The sequence below is a fragment of the Falco naumanni genome, chromosome Z (assembly GCF_017639655.2).
Source record: "Falco naumanni isolate bFalNau1 chromosome Z, bFalNau1.pat, whole genome shotgun sequence".
Lineage (NCBI taxonomy): Eukaryota > Metazoa > Chordata > Aves > Falconiformes > Falconidae > Falco > Falco naumanni.
The window spans coordinates 2,314,085-2,328,158 of NC_054080.1; the positions used below are offsets into that span (position 1 = coordinate 2,314,085).

Genomic DNA, 14,074 nt, shown 5'->3' on the forward strand with positions numbered 1-14,074 from the left:
AAGTACAGATTGCCAGGTGCCTTTGACACTGAGCAAAAAATTCACTGTAGCATCATAAATTTTGTTCTCTGCAAGATCCAGGTTTCTACATAACTACTTTAGTTGCTGGCATTCATTATAAACCTCTGCTTTGCAGTGAAACTTAGTAGCGTGCCTTCACATGGCAGTCGTCCAGATGAACATTGATTATTTTGAATTATTACCCATGCACTGTATGTTGGGTGATACCAGCCAGTAAGTTAAAAACGTAGCCAGGGGGAAGTGCTTGTGTATTGTAATTTTCTGTTCCCCAGCTTCCTGACAGTTTGTTAATTTGGGACTATTCAAATATATGCGATTGTTGGCACTGCTCTTTTAAACTTTACGTACTGTAATCCAGTTTTCTGTTTGGAAATATCACTAGTTCTCTGAAAAACTGAATTTGTGAGGGAAGGTAAAATAAAATTCTAAGTATGCTTATATTTGTGTCTTTTATTTATTTATTTACTTATTTACGCAGCTAGTTACATGAAATTGCTAAGCACCTCTGGAAAATAAGCCACCGGTTATAATAAGATTATCTTACTTCCTGAACAGGTGTCTGGAAAATGGAGAAGACTTTGAACAGAATTCATCCAGTTTCTGATCCAGAAGCAACATATTTTCTTCAAGTGTCGTGGGAAAAAGATTTAGGCGCTGGCTTTGGTATAATACTTACTGATGGTCAATGTGCATGGACTGGGACAGGTAATAGTAGAAAGAAACAAAAGTTTGAAATTATTACTATTATTTATTATTTTTAAGCACTTTCTAAACTGTGACCCATAACTTGCACCAGAAACTTACAACCATTATCTCTCCCCAGTGATGGAGTAGATGGTTTTGTTATCTTTTGGTATCCTCTCGGACATGTTCAGAGATCTTTCAAATCTGGACAGATTTTGTGTCAAACCCAATACTAAGTCATTTAGCATATGTATATGCAGTGTTTTGTCCTTCCTCAAGAATATAATTTCTTGCAGTGATATTGGAGTACCACTTTTGTGTTTTATCCAGATTCCAGAACAAATGTGTCATGCAAGTTCCTTTTGGAAACAATAGTTCATGAAGCATTTTTATATATGGTTTCATAAAATCTTGAGAGCTGAAGGTGGCTCTATTTGCTACTGAGGTGAATTTTTGAGAAGGAGAATAGACAAGAAAGTGTTTTATTCCTAGGTCTAAGTTATCAGAAGAAAAAAAATAGCCTGTGAGATTCTTTCTTTCCCCACTTGGAAACCTAAGTAAAAGCATGGATCTCATGAGAGCATGCCTCTCATTCATGGGTAGCTGAAGAAGGAAAGATCTGTGTGTTCCTTTAGAAATGTATCAAATACTTAATGAAAAGGCTTTTGGTGGCAAAAATGTTTCAAAAGGAGGAAAAAATAACATGTGTTACAGTGTATTGTAAGCAAAAATGTTTTCCTGACTTTTTTTCTGAATTATGAGAATAGTAGGCCATGTGGTTCCTTCCTTCCTTCCTTCTCCCTGCCCAGAGGACATTGTTTCTCCCCAGTTCCTACATAAGCCAAGCTTTCAAACAGGCCTGATACATATTAAAAAAAATAAATAAAATAGGACTTTGTGTAGAATATCTATATACAGATCCACACGATATATATGTGTGTGTCTATACTTTCTGTGTTTGAAAAGAAGCTTAATCATTCATTAACTTTCTTTTAAATACAATTTTCACCTTCCTTTCAGATCTAGGAAACATGACCAAGTTAAAATATGTCTACATATGTATTGAATCTACTCTTCCATATTCCTTTTAACGTTTCAAACACACTATTGATTAGGAGTTCCTGCACAAGACAAATACGTATATTTCAATGCTGGTTCCCTGTAGTCTGGCTATGACATGTTTTTCTTTCTTGATTTGACAACAGAATAGTCAAATTACATATTTTAAAAATAACAATAAAAGAATGTTAACATTGATTAAATAACTAATTGAGCATACTGGTTTTTCTGTTTAAAAGCTTTTCTGGTGGTTCTTACGTAGATTTAAAATCCCCAGCTTAAAGAATCAGCTTTTTGTAAATTTAAAATCTGTTATTTTTCTGTAACTGGAAGAGTATAGAAAAAAATATGTGAACATGGTTCTCATTTTGTTAACTTCCTGCGTGTGGCAGAGTGGCTTGATGATGGTTTTCCAAAACAGAGGCCCAGTGAAAGCAAGAGGAATTCACTCTATCAAAAGGAAAGAAAGAAACCCCCAAGAGTCTTAGCATGAGCACTAGGTACTCATCCAAAGAAGAGTACTTCTGTTTCTTCTGCAAGAATCTGAATTTCTAAAGAATTCCTATTGAATTTATAGTCCTTTGAATAATTTCATTAGGAGTTGAAGTCCTTATGCGTAGGGCTTTCTTGCTGTGCAGATCTGTGTTTTCATACACTCAGTGTTGGTTTAGATCACTTATTTCTAAGTTAGTGCATCATGTTTGAGACTGCTTAGATTCTAAATTCAAAACCTGGAGGGAAAGCAGTGGTCAGAGAATGCTTGCTATGGGAAATCCCTTTTGGGTTGTTCATGCTGTGGATTATTTTGCTTGGCAAGACCTACCAAGAAGTGAATGAGGGTTGCTGACTGAGTTGTCTTTTGCGGTTTTTGTGTATTTAATGTGATGATGAAAAGTGTTAGGAGTCCTATTTAAGGAGGGAAAAAAAGAAGTAAATCTTGGGGGGAGGAGAAGCACACAAATATGCAATATGATCTCATGTATTAACTTGGTATAGGATTAAAGAACTACAGCTATATAAATTTATGCATTTCATGTTTCTCTAACGATTGATCAGTTCTACTAGCCTTATAAGATAAGGTAACATGCAGCATGTACAGGCACCACAGGAAAAAAAAAACCCACAGTGCTTTATTGTAGTGTATTAGTATCTTTTGTTTTTTTAACTTTCTTATTTTAATGAAAAATCTGATTTTTTTCCTCAGTGTTGAAATCATTGTAGGCATACACTTATTTTTGCAAGTATATCTGAGTTATTTTTGTTCTGCCCCTCTTTGCCTCATACTGCAAGGTATTCCACATTTCTGTCTGTACTGTTTTGAGGGATTTAAAGGGATTGCTGATGTACCAGTGGCCTTTTCTCTCTCAACTCTGCCTAGTGTCCTATACAAGCAATAAGCTAACTAATGTGGAAATGATTGGTAACTGGAGCTTATAATAAAATAGAAATGTTTTGATGGTAGATTTCTTGCCTGTCTTTCCCACTGCATTGCTATTTGTAGCGGATTGTTAGCTGTGCAGGATGAGTGTTGACCAGCACTGTAGCCCCAGTTGTTCACTAACATGTAGGCTCAGCTTTTTTCCTGACAGTATTTCTAATGTATCATTCTTTATATGAATGTTAAAAGTGCTGCTTTCAGTTTTAAAAAAAAACCAAGATGCAGCTGTGAGTTGTTAAAGTCTTAAGCCTTTCTGATAACATCAATTTCATGCTTAAGTTATGTTTTAAAAATTTTGGAAAATACTTTTACTACTTCATCTGACGTACTTGGGTACGTTTAGTTATGTTGGAGCTAAGGGTTGAACACTTGTCTTGCAATGAGGTACAAAAGAACTGGTAGCATGTGTAATAGTGTAAGTTTACAACCTCCAGCTTTGTAGCACCCCTTGTAATGGTACCAAGTTCTGTTCTGAAATTCATACCTGTCAGCCTCAATGTGTGAGGATTAATGCACAACTGACATTGACTTAGTAGTTGCTTGCTTGTACATCTTTTCATGTCTGCCGTGCTGCCAGCTGGCTTTGCTTTAGTTCATGTCCCTGTATGCCAGCTGCAGCTGTGTCTGGGGCATAAGGAAGAAGGCAGCGATGCAGCATTGCAGCGAAATAGTGTGGCTTTGCACTCAGAAGTCCTGTTTGCAGGACAAGTACTGTCTGGCTATATGCGTGACCTTCTGTTTTGGACTCTGAAGGGTATTACGTATTAGAAAAAAGATGGTTGTGATGTCCATGCAGTGCGAAAAGGGTTCTGTTACACCTTGTTCCATTGCTCTTTCTCTGTGTTCTGTGTTCCTTTTCATAAAGATTTTTTTAACCCCCAACTTAATGAAGAGTGCTCCTACTTACTTTTGCTCTGCTTAAATTTGTCTTGTAGGGTTGTAGGAATAAATTTGAATTCTTCAAATGATGACACTAAAATATAAATGTTTTGAATGTTTAGTTTATTAGGTGAATCAGCATATTTCAGTGCCCTAAAGGTCATCAGTATTAGCCTGTATACAAAAACATTTATGTGTGATTGTCTATTACATCTGTTACAATGGACAGCAGAACAGAGTTTCCATTTCGGGAGATGTGCATGTATGAAGGGCAGACGTATTGAATTTGCAAATCTGGAGGGACATACATACATAGTATGTCACACTTGTTTGTCCCTGGCCTCTTTTTCGCAACCTCCTCCATTTCCCATCCCCCACCCACCCCACCCCCAGCCCTTCTCTGCAACATAGATAATGCAGCTTAAAATGTGAGGATATAAGCATCTTCCCCAATCTAGTAATACTGATCATAGAGTTATTTTGTTTCTGATTTATTCTAATGCATGCTCCACAGCACTTCTACATTCTTTTTAATGTATAATAACATTTCTGCAATTTCTTACATCTGCTGAATGTTTGTGTTTCTGAAGATCTGGTAAAATGCTATGTATTTTGCCCTGTCCTTTTACTTTGTTAGGCTAGTATGAGTGTGACAGGTTTTCTTTTGTGTTTTTAAAAGAACAGGGGAGCAGAAAACACACATTTTTAAGTGTTTTCTCTTTAAGGAGAATATGGGGAACTTTGTGACAGACTTCAGACTGTCATAAGTCTGACATTTTTCATCTTAGTGTGACAGAAGACTGACTGACTGGCTCGTATTTATTGAGCCTAATTCTGTTCTGTTCTTTTTTTACTTTTTTTTTTCTTTTCCCTTACCATAACTCCAAAGCAGTTCAGTTGCCTTGCCTCCCTTTGCTTTCTAGCTTTTGAATAACACATTTGAATCTGTCTAGGAAGAAATGTGCTAGGGGATAACTAATGTGATTCTGACCCACTAATTATCTTCTTAACTGAGTATATCTGCAGGCTCAGATTTTCAGCAGAAGGGGGTAGCTGCTCCTTGTGTCAGGTCTTTATTTCCTTGCAGTGGTGACATCAGCATGCTCTCTCTTGCCACCTGCACCTCCTTTTTTACCTGTTAGCCTCTCTCTTAGGAACAGAGTAATAGAGTGGGGTGTTAAGTGACTGACTTGCCTTATCAGATTTTGGAGTCATATGTTAATCGCTTAAGGTGATTAGCAAGTTAGTAGTTCTTTTTTGTGTGCAAAAATAGTTAATGTGTTTGTGAATAGATGACCTAACTGGTTATTGTGACCTGTTACTAAAAAAGAAAAAAAGTCCAAATTCCCCAACAACAAAAAAGCCCCAAATCCAACAAAAATCCCTTCAATTAAGTCTAAGATCGGTAAAGTCTACCATCATGTTTTCCATATTTTGAGATGTGTAGAGAGGAAGACTACAACAGCTAATAGTTGTGAGCAAGGAAGAGCTGGTTGGGTAAGTCAAAGCGGGGGGCAGCCTTTGGCAGCAGTGACTGTTGAGTTGATGTTCAGGATCGTAAGAGGAGAGAAAAGAGTAAAAAGTGGGATAACAACCCTAGGTTTAAAGAGAGCAGACTTATACCCTCTTCCAGGATCTCTTTGAAAGAATCTATGTGATACGGATCTGGAGAGAAGAGAGGTTTAGGAGAGAGGGTTAGTTTTTCAGAGATCACCTCCTCCAAACTCAGAAATGGTTCATCTCACTGGAACAGGAAATCAGGCAAAGGTGGCAGGAGGCTTGCATGGACGGACAAAGAGTTCCTGGATAAACCAGACATAAAAAGGAGTATGCAAGAGTTGGAAGCCAGGGTAAGGTGACCAAGGAGGGATACAGAGACAGTGACCAAACACGCAGGGATGGGGTTAGGAAAGCCAAAGCCCACCTGGAATAGCATCTGGCATGGGATGTGAAGGGCAAGTAGGACTTCTGCAGGCTAATCAGTAGCAAAAGGAAGATGAGGGAAGATGTGGGCCTGCTGCAGAATGGGGCAGTGGACTGGTGACAGCAGACATGAAAAAGGCTGAGGCACTACTCAGTGACTTCTTTGCCTTAGTCTTTGCTGGTTCTGGTTACGATTTAGCTTTAGAAATCCCAAGCCCCTGAGATCAGTGGGAAGGTCAGGAGCAAAGGAGACTTACCCTTAGAGGAGGATCAGGTTAGAGAATATCTTAAGAAACTGGGTGTCTACAAGTCCATGGGACCTGGTTGAATGTGACTGAGTACTGAGGGATCTGGCCCATGTCATTGTGAGGCCACATAGTGATCGAGGGTTGTTTTTAAGGACTGGAAGAAATGTCTTTCCTATTTTGGGGAAGGATAAGGGGATGCATCAGGGTAACTGGAGACTAGTCAGCCAGAGGGTGTTGGAGGAATAATCCTGGAAACCATTTCAAAAAATACTAAGGATGAGATGGTGAGTAGTCAGTATGGATTTACAGAGGGGTATTCGTGCCTGACCTACCCAATAACTTTCTCTGAAATTACTAGCTTGTTGAATGTCGGAAGGGCAGTGGCTGGGTTTTTTTTTTTCTTTAGGGTTTCAGCACTGTGTCCTCTAACACCTTTATGGACAAATTGGTAAAGTATGGACTAGATAGCTGGACAGTGAAGTGGATTGAGCTCAACGGGTTCAACCACATTTCAAAGTGTTGTGATCAGTGGCGTGAAATCTAGCTGGAGGCCAGTTACTAGATCTATACATAATAGATCCATCACCCAGTGCATCCTCAGCAAGTTTACAGATGATGCAGAGCTAGGGGGAAGGGTTGATGGAGGACTGGGTTGTCATTCAGAGGGACCTAGGCAGGCTGGAGGAAGGCTGGGCTGAAAGGAATTTCATGAGTTTGAACAAAGGCAAGTACAAAACTGTATATCTAGGTGTGAAGAAGCCCCCAGCCTGTACCGGTGCCTTGGGTGACTGGCTGGAAGCAGGTCACTCTTTGAAAATCACCTGGGAGTCAGTGGTCAGGAAGCTGAACATGGGTCAGCAGCATGGCCTTGTGGCCAAGAGAACCAACAGCCTCCTGGGCTGCATTTGAGAGTGTTGCCAGCAGGTCAGGGGAGGTGATCCTTCCCCTCTGCTCAGCCCTGGTGAGACCTGTGATGCAGTGTCCAGTTTTGGGCTCTCCAGTATAAGAAAGATGTGAACTTACAGTGTCGAGTCCAGTGACAGCTGATGAAGGTGACTGAAGGATTTGAGCATCTTTAGTGCTAGAAGTTGAGAGAGCTGGGACTGTGCAGCCTGGAGGAGAGAAGTTTCAAGGAGATTTTGTCAGTGTGTATTAGTTAATGTCTGGTGAGAGGGAGTAAAGAAGATGCAGGTAGGCTTTTCTTGGTATTTTTATACGATGGATTGATTTGATATATACTGCCTCCTTTGAAATATGAGGTTAGCTACTGTATCAAGAAAATTAAAGAAAAATGAGGCAATTTGAACAGGCTCATGTTTGAAATGCTGTTCTTACAGTAGGATTTCCAATACATGTGCGGGCTTATGTCTCAATATGAAATTCTCTTCAAAGGCATTTGTATAGAGAAGAAATACAGTTGTTATAGTTATTAATGAGGATTTTAAGGGGGATACTTTTTTAGAGTCACTTGCAGTTCTGTGAAGGATGTGTTTTGGATCTTTTTTGTTGGGTTTTTGGTGTGTGTGGTCTTGTTTCCTTTGTTTTGTTTTGTTTGGGTTTTTTTTTGTGGTTTTTATTTTTTCAGGCTGTCACAAACTAATGTCCTTTTCCACATCTTGGTCTCTCAAATGCTGGGCAGATGCTAGAAGTGACAATTTAGAGCAGTCTTCCTCAGAAAGATCGGTCAAAAGAAAATTAATCAAGTAAACAATCTAAAATACTGTGTTGTTAGGTGACACATTAAAAGACTGCATTATATTATACACATCTTGTCTTTAGAGATTTTGCTTATATCTGTCTGTGCAAGAAACTCTACACTTCTCATTAGAGTTAGTCGGCATAATGATCTCAAAAGTACTGAGGATACAGTATGTAAAATAAAATAAAAAGGAAGGAAAATAACCAGGGGCCCAGGTGGTAAAATCAAGAACTGTTTCTTGCTGCTCCTAGTGAAAGGTGAGTAGTCTTGGTAAGCTGCCATTTCAGTTTGAGTGTTAACCAAAAGAAGATTTAGGAGGAAATAAATGATCAAAAGCAGCCAGGAAAGGCTATCAGGGATCTCAATGACAGTATGTCTTTATTGGCCTGTTCTGTACTGTATTCAACCATTCTTCATCTTCAAAGGAATGGAAAAAAGTCTTCTTTTTAGACCTGATGTAATGCAAACTGGAGGAACATTCCCCATTTAGTGGTCCTTGAATATGAATGGTAAAAGATGGATTCTCAAGTCTCCAGATGTAGCTTCATTTGTAAATTGATAGTTTATTTTGTTTTATGTTGTTGTAAGTTACAAACTTGGAGAACTGGATCAAGAATGTGTGAGGAGACAGTTGCATCTGTTGTTTTACTGGGTTTAGATTACGTACTTTCAAAGAGAACTGAGAGGGCACAATAAATCATAGTTAAAACATTCCAGTCTTTGTTGTAAGGTTAGTGTTATTCAGAATAACTTTAGGCAAGTAGAATTGTGGGCTAGTAGCAATAAACCATTTTGAGACAGGAAAAAAAGGGACAGGACTTAATTCTCATGAAAAACACAGTATTCCTGCTACATTTCCATTGGTGTCTGGCATACCGATCTATGTCAGGGGAAGAATAGTCTACTAATATTTGCCTGTCCTTTAAGGTGTGTGAGCATGTGTTCGTATGTGCATATAAATATATATACGTGTTCACATACACATACGCATATTGATTTCTCATACGTTTCTTTCTGATAGTGTCTGAAGCTGACGTTTCTAGGGAGGCTGCCGACATGGAAATGGATAGAAAAAAGTATGTTGAAGAACTGAAGAAAGCATTGATAGCTGGAGAAGAATCAGCTGGCAAATATAACTTTGCTGTTTCAAGAGATAAAGAAAATATGGAGTGTCACTTCTCCTATGAAAAAAATCTGAAAGATGGCTCTGTAAGTATAGTTAAATGTTTAAATTTGAGTGGTAAACTGTGAGAACAACCATCTTGGTACATTTCTGTATTTTATTAGTTTCTTTAAAATTGAATAGATCTGTGATACATGTTTGAGATTGAATTAATATTGTGAACTCTGCCGTGGGCCAAACTAGGAACAAGTTTGTGGTTTCCCCAAAACCTGGTATCAATAGAACTATTGTTGCTTTCTTAAATGCTACTGAATAACAGTATTACTTCTCTATTTAAGTTTTTGAATAGTGTAGTGGTAGGATGACAGATAAAGGTTTTAAATGAAAGAAAATAGTTTTTGATTAGATATTGGGAAGGAATTCTTTACAGTGAGGGTGGTGAGATGGCCCAGGCTGCCCAGAGCAGCTGTGGGTGCCCCATCCCTGGCATGGCTCAAGGCCAGGCTGGACGGGGCTGGGAGCAGCCTGGGCGGGGGGGGGGGGGGGGGGGGGGGGTGGGGGGGGGCGTGTCCCCTGCCCGGGGCAGGGGGGTGGGACTGGGTGGTCTCTAAGGTCTCTTCCAACCCAAACCATTCTATGATCTGTGTTTTGAGTTTTTTTTAAGGAATGTATGCTTACACGTTAAAGCTGTAGTTTACTATTAGGATGGTATGTTTCATGAACTGTAACTTTGCTTTTAATTCCTAACTTGAGAACTGTGCTTCCCATTTAAAATTCCGGCCCCCAATGCATTTCTTCTTTGCTTGTTTATTTTTTCTCTCTCTATCCTAAACAACATACGAAAAAAATATTAAAATTTAAGTAAGATTATTTTCACATGCTAAAACATAATTTTAAAATGAGCTTTTCTGTTGCTTTAAAGGTTTTCAAAGCTACACTAAAATTGTTTCCTGCTTGGAAATGCATGAAATTGCAACTGGGAATGTGGTTCCATGTTGGTTTCCAGGCTGCAAAGGAAAAGATCCTCTTAAAGCAAGAAAAAACCCAGTATAATCTGTATTTGTAGACACTTTTGGTTATTTCAGGTAGTGGTTTTGTGTTAAAGCTTTTCTGGGAAAGAACCTAATTTAAGGCAGTCATCTTTGCTTATACGCTTCACCTCCCACACCCCAGAAATTAATGTTCTGCCTTTCCCCAGGTTTGTCACAGCTTCAGTTGTGCTAGGATAGCAGTGGGGCTGATTTACCACTCAGCCACATTAGTGAAGTAATCTGGGTTTAAAAAGCACTGATTTAAAACTGCACTGATCCGGTTCAGGGCACAGTTCTGCAATCGGTTTCAGTGGCATTATGAAGGGCAAGAAAATTGTGGGCAGAGAATGGAGACAAGATTGCAGATAGAGAAGAGTAGGAATGTCTGGACAAATCTTTTCCCTGGGGAAAAAATCTAGGATGGGGTTGTGTCTGAGTGCAAAGTGTCTAGAGATTGTCCCACCTGCTTTCTGTTATATTTCTTCTTCTGACCATTGGGACATCCTTTGCTTCTCATTTGGCTAATTTTAGCAGGTATAATCTTTTAAGAAGCTGGGAGAGGTGTCTGACTTGGAACATAAAATGAAACCAAAGACACTACTTTCTCTGGGATGTTTCTCTTGGAAGTGGAAGCTGGAAATACTGTTTTCCTCTATATTGGAAATAGGCAAAGAATGCAGTACAGGTATTTGTCACAAACCTGAAGCTGGAGAATGGATGTATTTTGTGTATGTCTCTCCTGGATAAGGAGAAACTCACTTTAAAGAGGGGGGCAATACAGATTACCTGATCAGTAGCAGCTCACTTCAAGTGCTTATTGTCAGTCTTGGTTTCATTTTAGTAAGCAGAGAAAGAGATTCAGTGGAATGAAGTTTAACTTCTTAAGGGTACTTCATTATAGACCTTTTTCCCTGTGCAATATAGGAAATTTTAGCACAATTTGGCTGTTGACTGAGGTGCTAAAAGTTAGTTGATATAAGCGTTCCAGTCTGCATTATCAGTATTTCTATGTATTTACGCAAGGCTTTATGGGCTCTGTACCCCCTTCTTGACACTTCTTGTGAGTGCACAGAGCTCAGTACTGTGCACAAAGGGTCTAGGTCAAAAGTACTGTATTACAGAAGGATTACAAGGTTAGGACCAAATTGTACTTAGAAAATCAGAGCAGTAATTTTAAGAATCCTGTTTTTCTTGTCTGTGTCACACATAATATATTCTAAATACCAGACAGATGAAATACATACTATATTTTTATTAAGGAAAAATATCTTCATATATGTGGGCCCAATTATTATGTGTTTCCATCAATTAAGGCTTACAAGAAATTTAATTCATATGAAAACATCTTTATGTCAATTTGGGAAAATAATAATCTGGCCAAAGAAATTGAAAATACAAAGTGTCCTGATTGCTCTGCATGGTTTTAACTTTGGGTGACAAAAGATTTTGACTTTTTAGAAAAGATGTCGCTTCTTGTGTGAAAATACACATAGTTTAGTAGAGGATGAAAAAAATAATGCCTACAAATAAAATTGCCTAAGCTTTTCTCAGAATTACAAATAGCTTCAGGTGTATAAGTTTCAAACATTTTGCAAATTCTCTCTGAAAGTATTCAGAATGTATCTCTTTCAGCATCAGATTAGGAAATTAATCTTCTTGGGCTCTGTATATCCAGTGGGTTGAGGTTCAGCTAAATGTACGTTTACCACAGAGGAAGCCTAGAGAAACTACTCTGCAACTTAAACATGACTTAAATTCAGTGTTTGTCTCTTAGCCTTACTTATTTTTCTTACTGGGTATTTGTCTTTGTGTCTTTCATTTAGTCGTGGATATTTTTCTCTTTTCATATTTCAGCAAATGTATGCATATGCAAACTACAACCTTCACAGTCCTGCAAAGAGCATTGTGGGGTGGCGGGGATGGATCGAAGGTGGCAATGTGTGTGTGGAGAGAGGGGAACTTTTGGTTAAAGTACTGCATTTCTTTTGTTAGAGGTGCTACCTGCAGTCAAACTGAGAGATACAGTTAGTCTGCATGGTTTTTGTTTAAAAATGTGGACGTAAAGAAGAAAGAACAATCATTCCTGATTTCGACAGTAGTGTACTTAATACTACTTTCAAGTTCCCTACTTCTTTTCTCCTACCTTATTATATTATTAACCACTATTGTGAGAAACGTCCATTAAATCATCAGGAATAATTAAATGGTTACTGTTCTTAAACCAATGTTTTTATCATTTGATACATGACAAAAGAAGAGATCACAGAAAAGTGTTCATGAAGATGTGGTTGGTTGTTTTTGAACACTGAATGTTTTGTTTAGTCTTAAATAATGCAGTTAAAAAACTACCAAAACTTCTGAAATGCATTGTTGTACTTTGTGAGTTATAAAATGCTTATCAATTCATGCAGCTATCTATTACTGCAAATTTTCTCAGGTACACAAGTGTCTAAGAATAGCTCTTGGAAAATCAGTATGCCTTTTGTTAGAGGTATATATGCATGCCTGTGTACACACTTGATTATTTGAATTGGTTTTAATGAAACCTGCCTACAGCATGATGTTGACTTACCAACAGTCATCTAGGCTCATCTCAGCCAGTAATTTTCAGTGAAGTGCTCTGCTATAGTTCTTCATCTAGTCTGCATAAACCACTAATTCCCATCAAAAATGAAGAGTAGAATTTCCACAAAAGAATTTGCCTTTTTCCTTCTACATACCTCATAGATTCAGTTGAATTCTGTCCTGGGTCTGTATTAACAAATGATATCTACACAGTCTATAAATAATTGCTGGCTGAAAAGTCTGTGAGGTTTGGGTACAGAATGGGTATACCTCAGCTGATATGAGCATTTTAAGAGCATCTTAAAGAATTCACAATGGTAAATTCTTGCAGCTTGTAAGATATGTTGCTGCTTATTCTGTCTTCTTGCTAAGAAAACTCATATTTATTTTTAGATACCACAGTTTAAATGAATAGTCCCATATAACAGAGGCATTTATTATACACACTAGTTAATAATAGTATGGTGTTTACTAGTTTTTGTTACTTTAATTCACAAAGAGAATGTGCCTGAGAAAGCAGAGAGAGTGATAAACTACAACTCCTTTTTTATATCACATCCATGTTGAAGTATACTGCTACATCTGTGTACATCACGGTGTATCTGTTGATCCCTGTTCCTTGCAAATATCTGCACATGTGAAACATACTCTGTACATGATTACATGCTTTGTATATAGACTGGGAACTTGGTAAACAGATTCTAATTTGTTATAAATAATGAAAGTTTTCATACGATAGTGCATCGGAAGTTAGTGTTTAAAATTTTAAACCTTAAAAAACAGTCTTTACAGTGTTACGGATCAGTAATTTAATCATTGACTGATGTGGAGTAAAGTTAGCTGTGTTGCCAGTGTCACTTCATTTTTTTTCTCTTGATGACCATAATTTTCAGCTCGGTAATTACCAATGTTGAAATAATATATATATACACATATAATATAATATATAGACGCATACATAATTTTCAGTGGCTTAGTGAATGTGTAAATCTGAAATACACTGTTTTCAATAGTCTGTTTTTCTGAGGGTTTGATTAGTAGTGTTTTATTTTTTTTTTAATGATGCACTTGCACATTTATTTTCCAGTTTTCTGGTAGAGAATATCTGTAGGTGATTTTGGACTAGCAACTGGTAATTGTCGCTTGATAATGATAAATGGTAGATACAGATTTTTAGTTTCCATAACTGTACTAAACTGTGGTATTTGAAGTATTTTTTACCTTCTTTGGAGTGGCTTGCTTAAAGATCTGCTTCCCTAAAATAGAATTATGTGCCAAAACTGTACTGGGTGGTCTATAGGAGTGCAAATAAAAATAATGGAGTGACATTTAGCGAAGGAAAATGTAGGCCTATTATTGGGAAATATTTTCTGACATAGAAATTTTGTTTTACTGCTGAAGTGT

The 14,074-nt window shown here is 37.8% G+C and overlaps 1 protein-coding gene across 2 annotated transcripts in view; it reads left to right on the plus strand.

Moving 5' to 3' along the window:
• Nucleotides 1–580: 580 nt before the first annotated feature.
• Nucleotides 581–14,074, plus strand: part of XRCC4 (X-ray repair cross complementing 4) — a 169,117-nt gene continuing 155,623 nt past the window's right edge. The window contains exons 1-2 of one of the 2 annotated variants that reach the window (XM_040580497.1): nt 581–726; nt 8,973–9,160. In XM_040580497.1, coding sequence (XP_040436431.1) covers nt 588–726; nt 8,973–9,160 — 327 coding nt within the window. In that variant the 5' untranslated portion in view covers nt 581–587. Of the gene's footprint in view, nt 727–7,364; nt 7,444–8,972; nt 9,161–14,074 lie in introns of those variants that run through there. The other variant, XM_040580498.1, reaches the window with a different exon arrangement.